General features: G+C 44.1%; 1 protein-coding gene across 11 annotated transcripts in view; it reads right to left on the bottom strand.

The window, feature by feature from the left end:
* msi1a (musashi RNA binding protein 1a) overlaps positions 1 to 12877 on the bottom strand; it is a 334588-nt gene that overhangs the window by 99710 nt on the left and 222001 nt on the right. For all 11 annotated transcript variants that reach the window (XM_036961341.1, XM_036961340.1, XM_036961342.1 and 8 more), the window contains exon 8: positions 12240 to 12322. In XM_036961341.1, the coding sequence (XP_036817236.1) occupies positions 12240 to 12322 (83 nt within the window). The remainder of the gene's footprint in view (positions 1 to 12239; positions 12323 to 12877) is intronic.

The raw sequence follows: 12877 nt of genomic DNA, 5'->3' as shown, positions 1-12877 counted from the left end.
GGTAGTGTTGACTAAGGAAGGAGGGGAGCGTAGTAGTGGTAGTGTTGAACTAAGATGAGAGAGTAGTGTAGTAGTGGTAGTGTTGACTAAGGAGAGAGAGTAGTGTAGTAGTGGTAGTGTTGAACTAAGATGAGAGAGTGGTGTAGTAGTGGTAGTGTTGAACTAAGGAAGGAGAGTAGTGTAGTGTTGAACTAAGGAGGGAGTTCAGAGTAGTGCAGTAGTGGTAGTGTTGACTAAGGAGGGAGAGTAGTGTAGTAGTGGTAGTGTTGACTAAGGAAGGAGAGTAGTGTAGTAGTGGTCATGTTGACTAAGGAGGGAGAGTAGTGTAGTAGTGGAAGTGTTGACTAAGGAAGGAGAGTAGTGTAGTAGTGGTAGCGTTGAACTAAGGAGGGAGATCAGAGGAGTGTAGTAGTGGTAGTGTTGACTAAGGAGGGAGATCAGAGGAGTGTAGTAGTGGTAGTGTTGACTAAGGAGGGAGATCAGAGGAGTGTATTAGTGGCAGTGTTGACTAAGGAAGGAGAGTAGTGTAGTAGTGGTCATGTTGACTAAGGAAGGAGAGTGATAGTGCAGTAGTGGTAGTGTTGACTAAGGAAGGAGAGTAGTGTAGTAGTGGTCATGTTGAATAAGGAATGAGAGTAGTGTAGTAGTGGTAGTGTTGACTAAGGAAGGAGAGTAGTGCAGTAGCAGTCATGTTGACTAAGGAAGGAGAGTAGTGTAGTAGTGGTAGTATTGATTAAGGAAGGAGAGTGGTGTAGTAGTGGTAGTATTGACTAAGGAAGGAGATCAGAGGAGTGTAGTAGTGGTAGTGTTGACTAAGGAGGGAGAGTAGTGTAGTAGTGGTAGTGTTGACTAAGGAGGGAGATCAGAGGAGTGTAGTAGTGGTAGTGTTGACTAAGGAGGGAGAGTAGTGTAGTAGTGGTAGTGTTGACTAAGGAGGGAGAGTAGTGTAATAGTGGTAGTGTTGACTAAGGAGGGAGAGTAGTGTAGTAGTGGTAGTGTTGACTAAGGAGGGAGAGTAGTGTAGTAGTGGTAGTGTTGACTAAGGAGGGAGAGTAGTGTAATAGTGGTAGTGTTGACTAAGGAATGAGAGTAGTGTAGTAGTGGTAGTGTTGAACTAAGGAAGGAGAGTAGTGTAGTAGTGGTAGTGTTGAACTAAGGAGGGAGAGTAGTGCAGTAGCAGTCATGTTGACTAAGGAGGGAGAGTAGTGTAGTAGTGGCCATGTTGACTAAGGAAGGAGAGTAGTGTAGTAGTGGTCATGTTGACTAAGGAAGGAGAGTAGTGTAGTAGTGGTAGTGTTGAACTAAGGAGGGAGTTCAGAGTAGTGCAGTAGTGGTAGTGTTGACTAAGGAGGGAGAGTAGTGTAGTAGTGGTAGTGTTGACTAAGGAAGGAGAGTAGTGTAGTAGTGGTCATGTTGACTAAGGAAGGAGACTAGTATAGTAGTGGTAGTGTTGACTAAGGAAGGAGAGTAGTGTAGTAGTGGTAGTGTTGACTAAGGAGGGAGAGTAGTGTAGTAGTGGTAGTGTTTACTAAGAAAGGAGATTAGTGTAGTTGTGGTAGTGTTGACTAAGGAGGGAGAACAGAGTAGTGTAGTAGTGGTAGTGTTGACTAAGCCGGGAGAATAGTGTAGTAGTGGTGGTGTTGACTAAGGAAGGAGAGTAGTGTAGTAGTGGTAGTGTTGACTAAGGAGGGAGAGTAGTTCAGTAGTGGTAGTGTTGACTAAGGAAGGAGAGTAGTGTAATAGTGGTAGTGTTGACTAAGGAGGGAGTTCAGAGTAGTGTAGTAGTGGTAGTATTGATTAAGGAAGGAGAGTGGTGTAGTAGTGGTAGTGTTGACTAAGGAAGGAGAGTGGTAGTGTAGTAGTGGTAGTGTTGACTAAGGAAAGAGAGTTGTGTAGTAGTGGTAGTGTTGACTAAGGAAGGAGAGTAGTGTAGTAGTGGTAGTGTTGAACTAAGGAAGGAGAGTAGTGTAATAGTGGTAGTGTTGACTAAGGAAGGAGAGTAGTGTAGTAGTGGTAGTGTTGACTAAGGAGGGACAGTAGTGTAATAGTGGTAGTGTTGACTAAGGAGGGAGAGTAGTGTAGTAGTGGTAGTGTTGACTAAGGAGGGACAGTAGTGTAATAGTGGTAGTGTTGACTAAGGAAGGAGAGTGGTAGTGTAGTAGTGGTAGTGTTGACTAAGGAAAGAGAGTTGTGTAGTAGTGGTAGTGTTGACTAAGGAAGGAGAGTAGTGTAGTAGTGGTAGTGTTGAACTAAGGAAGGAGAGTAGTGTAGTAGTGGTAGTGTTGAACTAAGGAAGGAGAGTAGTGTAGTAGTGGTAGTGTTGAACTAAGGAAGGAGAGGAGCGTAGTAGCGGTAGTGTTGAACTAAGATGAGAGAGTAGTGTAGTAGTGGTAGTGTTGACTAAGGAGAGAGAGTAGTGTAGTAGTGGTAGTGTTGACTAAGGAAGGAGAGGAGCGTAGTAGTGGTAGTGTTGAACTAAGATGAGAGAGTAGTGTAGTAGTGGTAGTGTTGACTAAGGAGAGAGAGTAGTGTAGTAGTGGTAGTGTTGAACTAAGATGAGAGAGTGGTGTAGTAGTGGTAGTGTTGAACTAAGGAAGGAGAGTAGTGTAGTGTTGAACTAAGGAGGGAGTTCAGAGTAGTGCAGTAGTGGTAGTGTTGACTAAGGAGGGAGAGTAGTGTAGTAGTGGTAGTGTTGACTAAGGAAGGAGAGTAGTGTAGTAGTGGTCATGTTGACTAAGGAGGGAGAGTAGTGTAGTAGTGGTAGTGTTTACTAAGAAAGGAGATTAGTGTAGCAGTGGTAGTGTTGACTAAGGAGGGAGAACAGAGTAGTGTAGTAGTGGTAGGGTTGACTAAGCCGGGAGAGTAGTGTAGTAGTGGTAGTGTTGACTAAGGAAGGAGAGTAGTGTAGTAGTGGTCATGTTGACTAAGGAGGGAGAGTAGTGTAGTAGTGGTAGTGTTTACTAAGAAAGGAGATTAGTGTAGCAGTGGTGGTGTTGACTAAGGAGGGAGTTCAGAGTAGTGTAGTAGTGGTAGTATTGATTAAGGAAGGAGAGTGGTGTAGTAGTGGTAGTGTTGACTAAGGAAGGAGAGTAGTGTAGTAGTGGTAGTGTTGAACTAAGGAAGGAGAGGAGCGTAGTAGTGGTAGTGTTGAACTAAGATGAGAGAGTAGTGTAGTAGTGGTAGTGTTGACTAAGGAGAGAGAGTAGTGTAGTAGTGGTAGTGTTGACTAAGGAAGGAGAGGAGCGTAGTAGTGGTAGTGTTGAACTAAGATGAGAGAGTAGTGTAGTAGTGGTAGTGTTGACTAAGGAGAGAGAGTAGTGTAGTAGTGGTAGTGTTGAACTAAGATGAGAGAGTGGTGTAGTAGTGGTAGTGTTGACTAAGGAGGGAGAGTAGTGTAGTAGTGGTAGTGTTTACTAAGAAAGGAGATTAGTGTAGTTGTGGTAGTGTTGACTAAGGAGGGAGAACAGAGTAGTGTAGTAGTGGTAGTGTTGACTAAGCCGGGAGAGTAGTGTAGTAGTGGTGGTGTTGACTAAGGAGGGAGTTCAGAGTAGTGTAGTAGTGGTAGTATTGATTAAGGAAGGAGAGTGGTGTAGTAGTGGTAGTGTTGACTAAGGAAAGAGAGTTGTGTAGTAGTGGTAGTGTTGACTAAGGAAGGAGAGTAGTGTAGTAGTGGTAGTGTTGAACTAAGGAAGGAGAGTAGTGTAGTAGTGGTAGTGTTGAACTAAGGAAGGAGAGTAGTGTAGTAGTGGTAGTGTTGAACTAAGGAGGGAGAGGAGCGTAGTAGTGGTAGTGTTGACTAAGGAGGGAGAGTAGTGTAGTAGTGGTAGTGTTTACTAAGAAAGGAGATTAGTGTAGTTGTGGTAGTGTTGACTAAGGAGGGAGAACAGAGTAGTGTAGTAGTGGTAGTGTTGACTAAGCCGGGAGAGTAGTGTAGTAGTGGTGGTGTTGACTAAGGAGGGAGTTCAGAGTAGTGTAGTAGTGGTAGTATTGATTAAGGAAGGAGAGTGGTGTAGTAGTGGTAGTGTTGACTAAGGAAAGAGAGTTGTGTAGTAGTGGTAGTGTTGACTAAGGAAGGAGAGTAGTGTAGTAGTGGTAGTGTTGAACTAAGGAAGGAGAGTAGTGTAGTAGTGGTAGTGTTGAACTAAGGAAGGAGAGTAGTGTAGTAGTGGTAGTGTTGAACTAAGGAGGGAGAGGAGCGTAGTAGTGGTAGTGTTGAACTAAGATGAGAGAGTAGTGTAGTAGTGGTAGTGTTGACTAAGGAGAGAGAGTAGTGTAGTAGTGGTAGTGTTGACTAAGGAAGGAGGGGAGCGTAGTAGTGGTAGTGTTGAACTAAGATGAGAGAGTAGTGTAGTAGTGGTAGTGTTGAACTAAGGAAGGAGAGTAGTGTAGTAGTGGTAGTGTTGACTAAGGAAGGAGAGTAGTGTAGTAGTGGTCATGTTGACTAAGGAGGGAGAGTAGTGTAGTAGTGGAAGTGTTGACTAAGGAAGGAGAGTAGTGTAGTAGTGGTAGCGTTGAACTAAGGAGGGAGATCAGAGGAGTGTAGTAGTGGTAGTGTTGACTAAGGAGGGAGATCAGAGGAGTGTAGTAGTGGTAGTGTTGACTAAGGAGGGAGATCAGAGGAGTGTATTAGTGGCAGTGTTGACTAAGGAAGGAGAGTAGTGTAGTAGTGGTCATGTTGACTAAGGAAGGAGAGTGATAGTGCAGTAGTGGTAGTGTTGACTAAGGAAGGAGAGTAGTGTAGTAGTGGTCATGTTGAATAAGGAATGAGAGTAGTGTAGTAGTGGTAGTGTTGACTAAGGAAGGAGAGTAGTGCAGTAGCAGTCATGTTGACTAAGGAAGGAGAGTAGTGTAGTAGTGGTAGTATTGATTAAGGAAGGAGAGTGGTGTAGTAGTGGTAGTATTGACTAAGGAAGGAGATCAGAGGAGTGTAGTAGTGGTAGTGTTGACTAAGGAGGGAGAGTAGTGTAGTAGTGGTAGTGTTGACTAAGGAGGGAGATCAGAGGAGTGTAGTAGTGGTAGTGTTGACTAAGGAGGGAGAGTAGTGTAGTAGTGGTAGTGTTGACTAAGGAGGGAGAGTAGTGTAATAGTGGTAGTGTTGACTAAGGAGGGAGAGTAGTGTAGTAGTGGTAGTGTTGACTAAGGAGGGAGAGTAGTGTAGTAGTGGTAGTGTTGACTAAGGAGGGAGAGTAGTGTAATAGTGGTAGTGTTGACTAAGGAATGAGAGTAGTGTAGTAGTGGTAGTGTTGAACTAAGGAAGGAGAGTAGTGTAGTAGTGGTAGTGTTGAACTAAGGAGGGAGAGTAGTGCAGTAGCAGTCATGTTGACTAAGGAAGGAGAGTAGTGTAGTAGTGGCCATGTTGACTAAGGAAGGAGAGTAGTGTAGTAGTGGTCATGTTGACTAAGGAAGGAGAGTAGTGTAGTAGTGGTAGTGTTGAACTAAGGAGGGAGTTCAGAGTAGTGCAGTAGTGGTAGTGTTGACTAAGGAGGGAGAGTAGTGTAGTAGTGGTCGTGTTGACTAAGGAAGGAGAGTAGTGTAGTAGTGGTCATGTTGACTAAGGAAGGAGAGTAGTGTAGTAGTGGTAGTGTTGACTAAGGAGGGAGAGTAGTGTAGTAGTGGTAGTGTTTACTAAGAAAGGAGATTAGTGTAGTTGTGGTAGTGTTGACTAAGGAGGGAGAACAGAGTAGTGTAGTAGTGGTAGTGTTGACTAAGCCGGGAGAATAGTGTAGTAGTGGTGGTGTTGACTAAGGAGGGAGTTCAGAGTAGTGTAGTAGTGGTAGTATTGATTAAGGAAGGAGAGTGGTGTAGTAGTGGTAGTGTTGACTAAGGAAGGAGAGTGGTAGTGTAGTAGTGGTAGTGTTGACTAAGGAAAGAGAGTTGTGTAGTAGTGGTAGTGTTGACTAAGGAAGGAGAGTAGTGTAGTAGTGGTAGTGTTGAACTAAGGAAGGAGAGTAGTGTAATAGTGGTAGTGTTGACTAAGGAAGGAGAGTAGTGTAGTAGTGGTAGTGTTGACTAAGGAGGGACAGTAGTGTAATAGTGGTAGTGTTGACTAAGGAGGGAGAGTAGTGTAGTAGTGGTAGTGTTGACTAAGGAGGGACAGTAGTGTAATAGTGGTAGTGTTGACTAAGGAAGGAGAGTGGTAGTGTAGTAGTGGTAGTGTTGACTAAGGAAAGAGAGTTGTGTAGTAGTGGTAGTGTTGACTAAGGAAGGAGAGTAGTGTAGTAGTGGTAGTGTTGAACTAAGGAAGGAGAGTAGTGTAGTAGTGGTAGTGTTGAACTAAGGAAGGAGAGTAGTGTAGTGTTGAACTAAGGAGGGAGTTCAGAGTAGTGCAGTAGTGGTAGTGTTGACTAAGGAGGGAGAGTAGTGTAGTAGTGGTAGTGTTGACTAAGGAAGGAGAGTAGTGTAGTAGTGGTCATGTTGACTAAGGAGGGAGAGTAGTGTAGTAGTGGTAGTGTTTACTAAGAAAGGAGATTAGTGTAGCAGTGGTGGTGTTGACTAAGGAGGGAGTTCAGAGTAGTGTAGTAGTGGTAGTATTGATTAAGGAAGGAGAGTGGTGTAGTAGTGGTAGTGTTGACTAAGGAAGGAGAGTAGTGTAGTAGTGGTAGTGTTGAACTAAGGAAGGAGAGGAGCGTAGTAGTGGTAGTGTTGAACTAAGATGAGAGAGTAGTGTAGTAGTGGTAGTGTTGACTAAGGAGAGAGAGTAGTGTAGTAGTGGTAGTGTTGACTAAGGAAGGAGAGGAGCGTAGTAGTGGTAGTGTTGAACTAAGATGAGAGAGTAGTGTAGTAGTGGTAGTGTTGACTAAGGAGAGAGAGTAGTGTAGTAGTGGTAGTGTTGACTAAGGAAGGAGAGGAGCGTAGTAGTGGTAGTGTTGAACTAAGATGAGAGAGTAGTGTAGTAGTGGTAGTGTTGACTAAGGAAGGAGAGTAGTGTAGTAGTGGTAGTGTTGACTAAGGAAGGAGAGTAGTGTAGCAGTGGTAGTGTTGACTAAGGAAGGAGAGTAGTGTAGTGTTGAACTAAGGAGGGAGTTCAGAGTAGTGTAGTAGTGGTCATGTTGACTAAGGAGGGAGAGTAGTGTAGTAGTGGTAGTGTTGACTAAGGAGAGAGAGTAGTGTAGTAGTGGTAGTGTTGAACTAAGATGAGAGAGTAGTGTAGTAGTGGTAGTGTTGACTAAGGAAGGAGAGTAGTGTAGTAGTGGTAGTGTTGACTAAGGAAGGAGAGTAGTGTAGCAGTGGTAGTGTTGACTAAGGAAGGAGAGTAGTGTAGTAGTGGTCATGTTGACTAAGGAGGGAGAGTAGTGCAGTAGTGGTAGTGTTGACTAAGGAAGGAGAGTAGTGTAGTAGTGGTAGTGTTGACTAAGGAAGGAGAGTAGTGTAGTAGTGGTCATGTTGACTAAGGAGGGAGAGTAGTGTAGTAGTGGTAGTGTTGACTAAGGAAGGAGAGTAGTGTAGCAGTGGTAGTGTTGACTAAGGAAGGAGAGTAGTGTAGTAGTGGTCATGTTGACTAAGGAGGGAGAGTAGTGCAGTAGTGGTAGTGTTGACTAAGGAAGGAGAGTAGTGTAGTAGTGGTAGTGTTGACTAAGGAAGGAGAGTAGTGTAGTAGTGGTCATGTTGACTAAGGAGGGAGAGTAGTGCAGTAGTGGTAGTGTTGACTAAGGAAGGAGAGTAGTGTAGTAGTGGTAGTGTTGAACTAAGATGAGAGAGTGGTGTAGTAGTGGTAGTGTTGACTAAGGAGAGAGAGTAGTGTAGTAGTGGTAGTGTTGAACTAAGATGAGAGAGTGGTGTAGTAGTGGTAGTGTTGAACTAAGGAAGGAGAGTAGTGTAGTAGTGGTAGTGTTGACTAAGGAAGGAGAGTAGTGTAGTAGTGGTCATGTTGACTAAGGAAGGAGAGTGGTAGTGTAGTAGTGGTAGTGTTGACTAAGGAAGGAGAGTAGTGTAGTAGTGGTCATGTTGACTAAGGAGAGAGAGTAGTGTAGTAGTGGTAGTGTTGAACTAAGATGAGAGAGTGGTGTAGTAGTGGTAGTGTTGACTAAGGAGAGAGAGTAGTGTAGTAGTGGTAGTGTTGACTAAGGAGGGAGAGTAGTGTAGTAGTGGTAGTGTTGACTAAGGAGGGAGAGTAGTGTAGTAGTGGTAGTGTTGACTAAGGAGGGAGTTCAGAGTAGTGTAGTAGTGGTAGTGTTGACTAAGGAGGGAGAGTAGTGTAGTAGTGGTAGTGTTGACTAAGGAGGGAGAGTAGTGTAGTAGTGGTAGTGTTGACTAAGGAGAGAGAGTAGTGTAGTAGTGGTAGTGTTGACTAAGGAGGGAGAGTAGCGTAGTAGTGGTAGTGTTGACTAAGGAGGGAGAGTAGTGTAGTAGTGGTAGTGTTGACTAAGGAGGGAGAGTAGCGTAGTAGTGGTAGTGTTGACTAAGGAAGGAGAGTAGTGTAGTAGTGGTAGTGTTGACTAAGGAGGGAGAGTAGTGTAGTAGTGGTAGTGTTGACTAAGGAGGGAGAGTAGTGTAGTAGTGGTAGTGTTGACTAAGGAGGGAGAGTAGTGTAGTAGTGGTAGTGTTGACTAAGGAAGGAGAGTAGTGTAGTAGTGGTAGTGTTGACTAAGGAAGGAGAGGAGTGTAGTAGTGGTAGTGTTGACTAAGGAGGGAGAGTAGTGTAGTAGTGGTAGTGTTGACTAAGGAGGGAGAGTAGTGTAGTAGTGGTAGTGTTGACTAAGGAAGGAGAGTAGTGTAGTAGTGGTAGTGTTGAACTAAGATGAGAGAGTGGTGTAGTAGTGGTAGTGTTGACTAAGGAGAGAGAGTAGTGTAGTAGTGGTAGTGTTGACTAAGGAAGGAGGGGAGCGTAGTAGTGGTAGTGTTGAACTAAGATGAGAGAGTAGTGTAGTAGTGGTAGTGTTGACTAAGGAGAGAGAGTAGTGTAGTAGTGGTCATGTTGACTAAGGAGGGAGAGTAGCGTAGTAGTGGTAGTGTTGACTAAGGAAGGAGTTCAGAGTAGTGTAGTAGTGGTAGTGTTGACTAAGGAAGGAGAGTAGTGTAGTAGTGGTAGTGTTGAACTAAGGAGAGAGAGTAGTGTAGTAGTGGTAGTGTTGACTAAGGAGGGAGAGTAGTGTAGTAGTGGTAGTGTTGACTAAGGAAGGAGAGTAGTGTAGTAGTGGTCATGTTGACTAAGGAAGGAGAGTAGTGTAGTAGTGGTCATGTTGACTAAGGAAGGAGAGTAGTGTAGTAGTGGTAGTGTTGAACTAAGGAGGGAGTTCAGAGTAGTGCAGTAGTGGTAGTGTTGACTAAGGAGGGAGAGTAGTGTAGTAGTGGTAGTGTTGACTAAGGAGGGAGAGTAGTGTAGTAGTGGTAGTGTTGACTAAGGAAGGAGAGTAGTGTAGTAGTGGTCATGTTGACTAAGGAAGGAGAGTAGTGTAATAGTGGTATTGTTGACTAAGGAGGGAGTTCAGAGTAGTGCAGTAGTGGTAGTGTTGAACTAAGGAAGGAGAGTAGTGTAGTAGTGGTAGTGTTGACTAAGGAAGGAGAGTAGTGTAGTAGTGGTAGTGTTGACTAAGGAAGGAGAGTAGTGTAGTAGTGGTAGTATTGATTAAGGAAGGAGAGTGGTGTAGTAGTGGTAGTGTTGACTAAGGAGAGAGAGTAGTGTAGTAGTGGTAGTGTTGACTAAGGAAGGAGAGTAGTCTAGTAGTGGTAGTGTTGAACTAAGATGAGAGAGTAGTGTAGTAGTGGTAGTGTTGAACTAAGGAAGGAGAGTAGTGTAGTAGTGGTAGTGTTGAACTAAGATGAGAGAGTAGTGTAGTAGTGGTAGTGTTGACTAAGGAAGGAGAGTAGTGTAGTAGTGGTCATGTTGACTAAGGAGGGAGAGTAGTGTAGTAGTGGTAGTGTTGACTAAGGAAGGAGAGTAGTGTAGTAGTGGTAGTGTTGAACTAAGATGAGAGAGTGGTGTAGTAGTGGTAGTGTTGACTAAGGAGAGAGAGTAGTGTAGTAGTGGTAGTGTTGAACTAAGATGAGAGAGTAGTGTAGTAGTGGTAGTGTTGACTAAGGAGAGAGAGTGGTGTAGTAGTGGTAGTGTTGAACTAAGATGAGAGAGTAGTGTAGTAGTGGTAGTGTTGAACTAAGGAAGGAGAGTAGTGTAGTAGTGGTAGTGTTGAACTAAGATGAGAGAGTAGTGTAGTAGTGGTAGTGTTGAACTAAGATGAGAGAGTGGTGTAGTAGTGGTAGTGTTGAACTAAGGAAGGAGAGTAGTGTAGTAGTGGTAGTGTTGAACTAAGATGAGAGAGTGGTGTAGTAGTGGTAGTGTTGACTAAGGAGAGAGAGTAGTGTAGTAGTGGTAGTGTTGAACTAAGATGAGAGAGTAGTGTAGTAGTGGTAGTGTTGACTAAGGAGAGAGAGTGGTGTAGTAGTGGTAGTGTTGAACTAAGATGAGAGAGTAGTGTAGTAGTGGTAGTGTTGAACTAAGGAAGGAGAGTAGTGTAGTAGTGGTAGTGTTGACTAAGGAAGGAGGGGAGCGTAGTAGTGGTAGTGTTGACTAAGGAGAGAGAGTAGTGTAGTAGTGGTAGTGTTGAACTAAGATGAGAGAGTAGTGTAGTAGTGGTAGTGTTGACTAAGGAAGGAGAGTAGTGTAGTAGTGGTAGTGTTGAACTAAGGAAGGAGAGTAGTGTAGTAGTGGTAGTGTTGAACTAAGGAGGGAGTTCAGAGTAGTGTAGTAGTGGTAGTGTTGACTAAGGAGGGAGAGTAGTGTAATAGTGGTAGTGTTGAACTAAGGAAGGAGAGTAGTGTAGTAGTGGTAGTGTTGACTAAGGAGGGAGAGTAGTGTAATAGTGGTAGTGTTGAACTAAGGAAGGAGAGTAGTGTAGTAGTGGTAGTGTTGACTAAGGAAGGAGAGTAGTGTAGTAGTGGTAGTGTTGAACTAAGGAAGGAGAGTGGTAGTGTAGTAGTGGTAGTGTTGAACTAAAGAAGGAGAGTAGTGTAGTAGTGGTAGTGTTGACTAAGGAAGGAGAGTAGTGTAGTAGTGGTAGTGTTGACTAAGGAAGGAGAGTGGTAGTGTAGTAGTGGTAGTGTTGACTAAGGAAGGAGAGTAGTGTAGTAGCAGTCATGTTGACTAAGGAAGGAGAGTAGTGTAGTAGTGGTAGTGTTGAACTAAGGTGGGAGTTCAGAGTAGTGTAATAGTGGTAGTGTTGACTAAGGAAGGAGAGTAGTGTAATAGTGGTAGTGTTGACTAAGGAGGGAGTTCAGAGTAGTGTAATAGTGGTAGTGTTGACTAAGGAGGGAGAGTAGTGTAGTAGTGGTAGTGTTGACTAAGGAAGGAGAGTAGTGTAGTAGTGGTAGTGTTGACTAAGGAAGGAGAGTGGTAGTGTAGTAGTGGTAGTGTTGACTAAGGAAGGAGAGTGGTAGTGTAGTAGTGGTAGTGTTGACTAAGGAAGGAGAGTGGTAGTGTAGTAGTGGTCATGCTGACTAAGGAGGGAGAGTAGTGTAGTAGTGGTAGTGTTGACTAAGGAAGGAGAGTAGTGTAGTAGTGGTAGTGTTGACTAAGGAAGGAGAGTGGTAGTGTTGATTAAGGAGGGAGAGTTGTCAGTGCACGGGATATGGAGCCATGCAGGGTCTGATATGCTCCCCCTACGCTGCTATAGTGCACTTTCTGAGCCACAGCAGGCTGCATGAGTGACAAGCAACTAGCGCAGGCTAACGCTACACCCAGGCTTCACCACCACCACCCTCGTCCTCTCTGCACACCATTGTCTCTCCATCCTGGGCCCCAGCCAGCCTGCTCACAGCCTACCCCCACCACCACCTGGTCAACAGGCCATTAATCCTGACCCGAGACCAGTCTGCTGGAAACACACTTCCACTACTGAAGATTAAGAATAAACATAAACACCAGGTCTGGCATCAGGTGTGGCATTGAAACAGCCTGGACTGATAGGTTTAATGTTGTTGTTTTTTCAATAATACCACCAGCTTTCACAGACATGGATACCTGTTCCAGCCTGATTTGCAAGGTGGTTTTGCGTGAGGTAGGGACAGGTTGTTTTGCCCTTCTGCCAGGAACGACTCACAAACACAATTTCATGGTGTGTGGTCATCGGTGCACAGTGCACACCACTGACTCCATATCCCTAAAAACGTGTTTGTGTGTGTGTGTGTGTGTGTGTGTGTGTGTGTGTGTGTGTGTGCCATCGTTCCCGCTGTGCTAAAGAGAAAATCAAATATTAATCCAGCCAGCAATGCACCGTCCACCGTTTTGAAAAGCGAGAGCCACTCACCATTTTATTATTGATTTCATGAAAGTGAATCTCGCATACTTTCTCCACAACGTCCTCAACCTCAAAAGTTACAAAGCCGAAACCTGCAGGGAGGACAGAGAGGTAGAGAGAATGACAGGAAGAGGGGGACAGAGAGAGAAAGAGAGTGAGTGAAAAGGAGAAAAGGGCAGAGAGAAATAAAGCATTGGTTATAGTCAAAATTCATAGAAAAACTTGAATTTGCAAGACAGGCAACATATGAAAATGTGTCCCCTAAATGTAGCTAAACCCTGTGTTATCAGGACTGAATAAAGATGCAGTTATAGATCTGGAACGGCCGTACACCCATCTAGTGGCTCATGGGTCAGAAATTGACCAGATTATCTACATGTCACATAAAGCGATTATATCATGAAGGCATATACAAAGGATAGAGACACCCAAAAAGGCCCACATGCACTGACACAGATATACACACTCCAGCAGGAAAGCCTTCCACTGACGAATCAGTAAACTCTCTAAAACAAACAAGGAGCAGAGCGAAATAAAGCACAAGTTTTGCAAACTGCTGTGACAAGCTGAAACAAGGCTTTGGTTTATAAGAGAATGGGAGATAAGCATGTGGGAGTCAGGAGTTCAAAAGGCTTTGACAGAGAGCC

Source organism: Oncorhynchus mykiss, chromosome 24 (genome assembly GCF_013265735.2).
Source record: "Oncorhynchus mykiss isolate Arlee chromosome 24, USDA_OmykA_1.1, whole genome shotgun sequence".
NCBI classification, from domain to species: Eukaryota; Metazoa; Chordata; class Actinopteri; order Salmoniformes; family Salmonidae; genus Oncorhynchus; species Oncorhynchus mykiss.
This window is presented reverse-complemented; position numbering and strand designations above follow the sequence as displayed.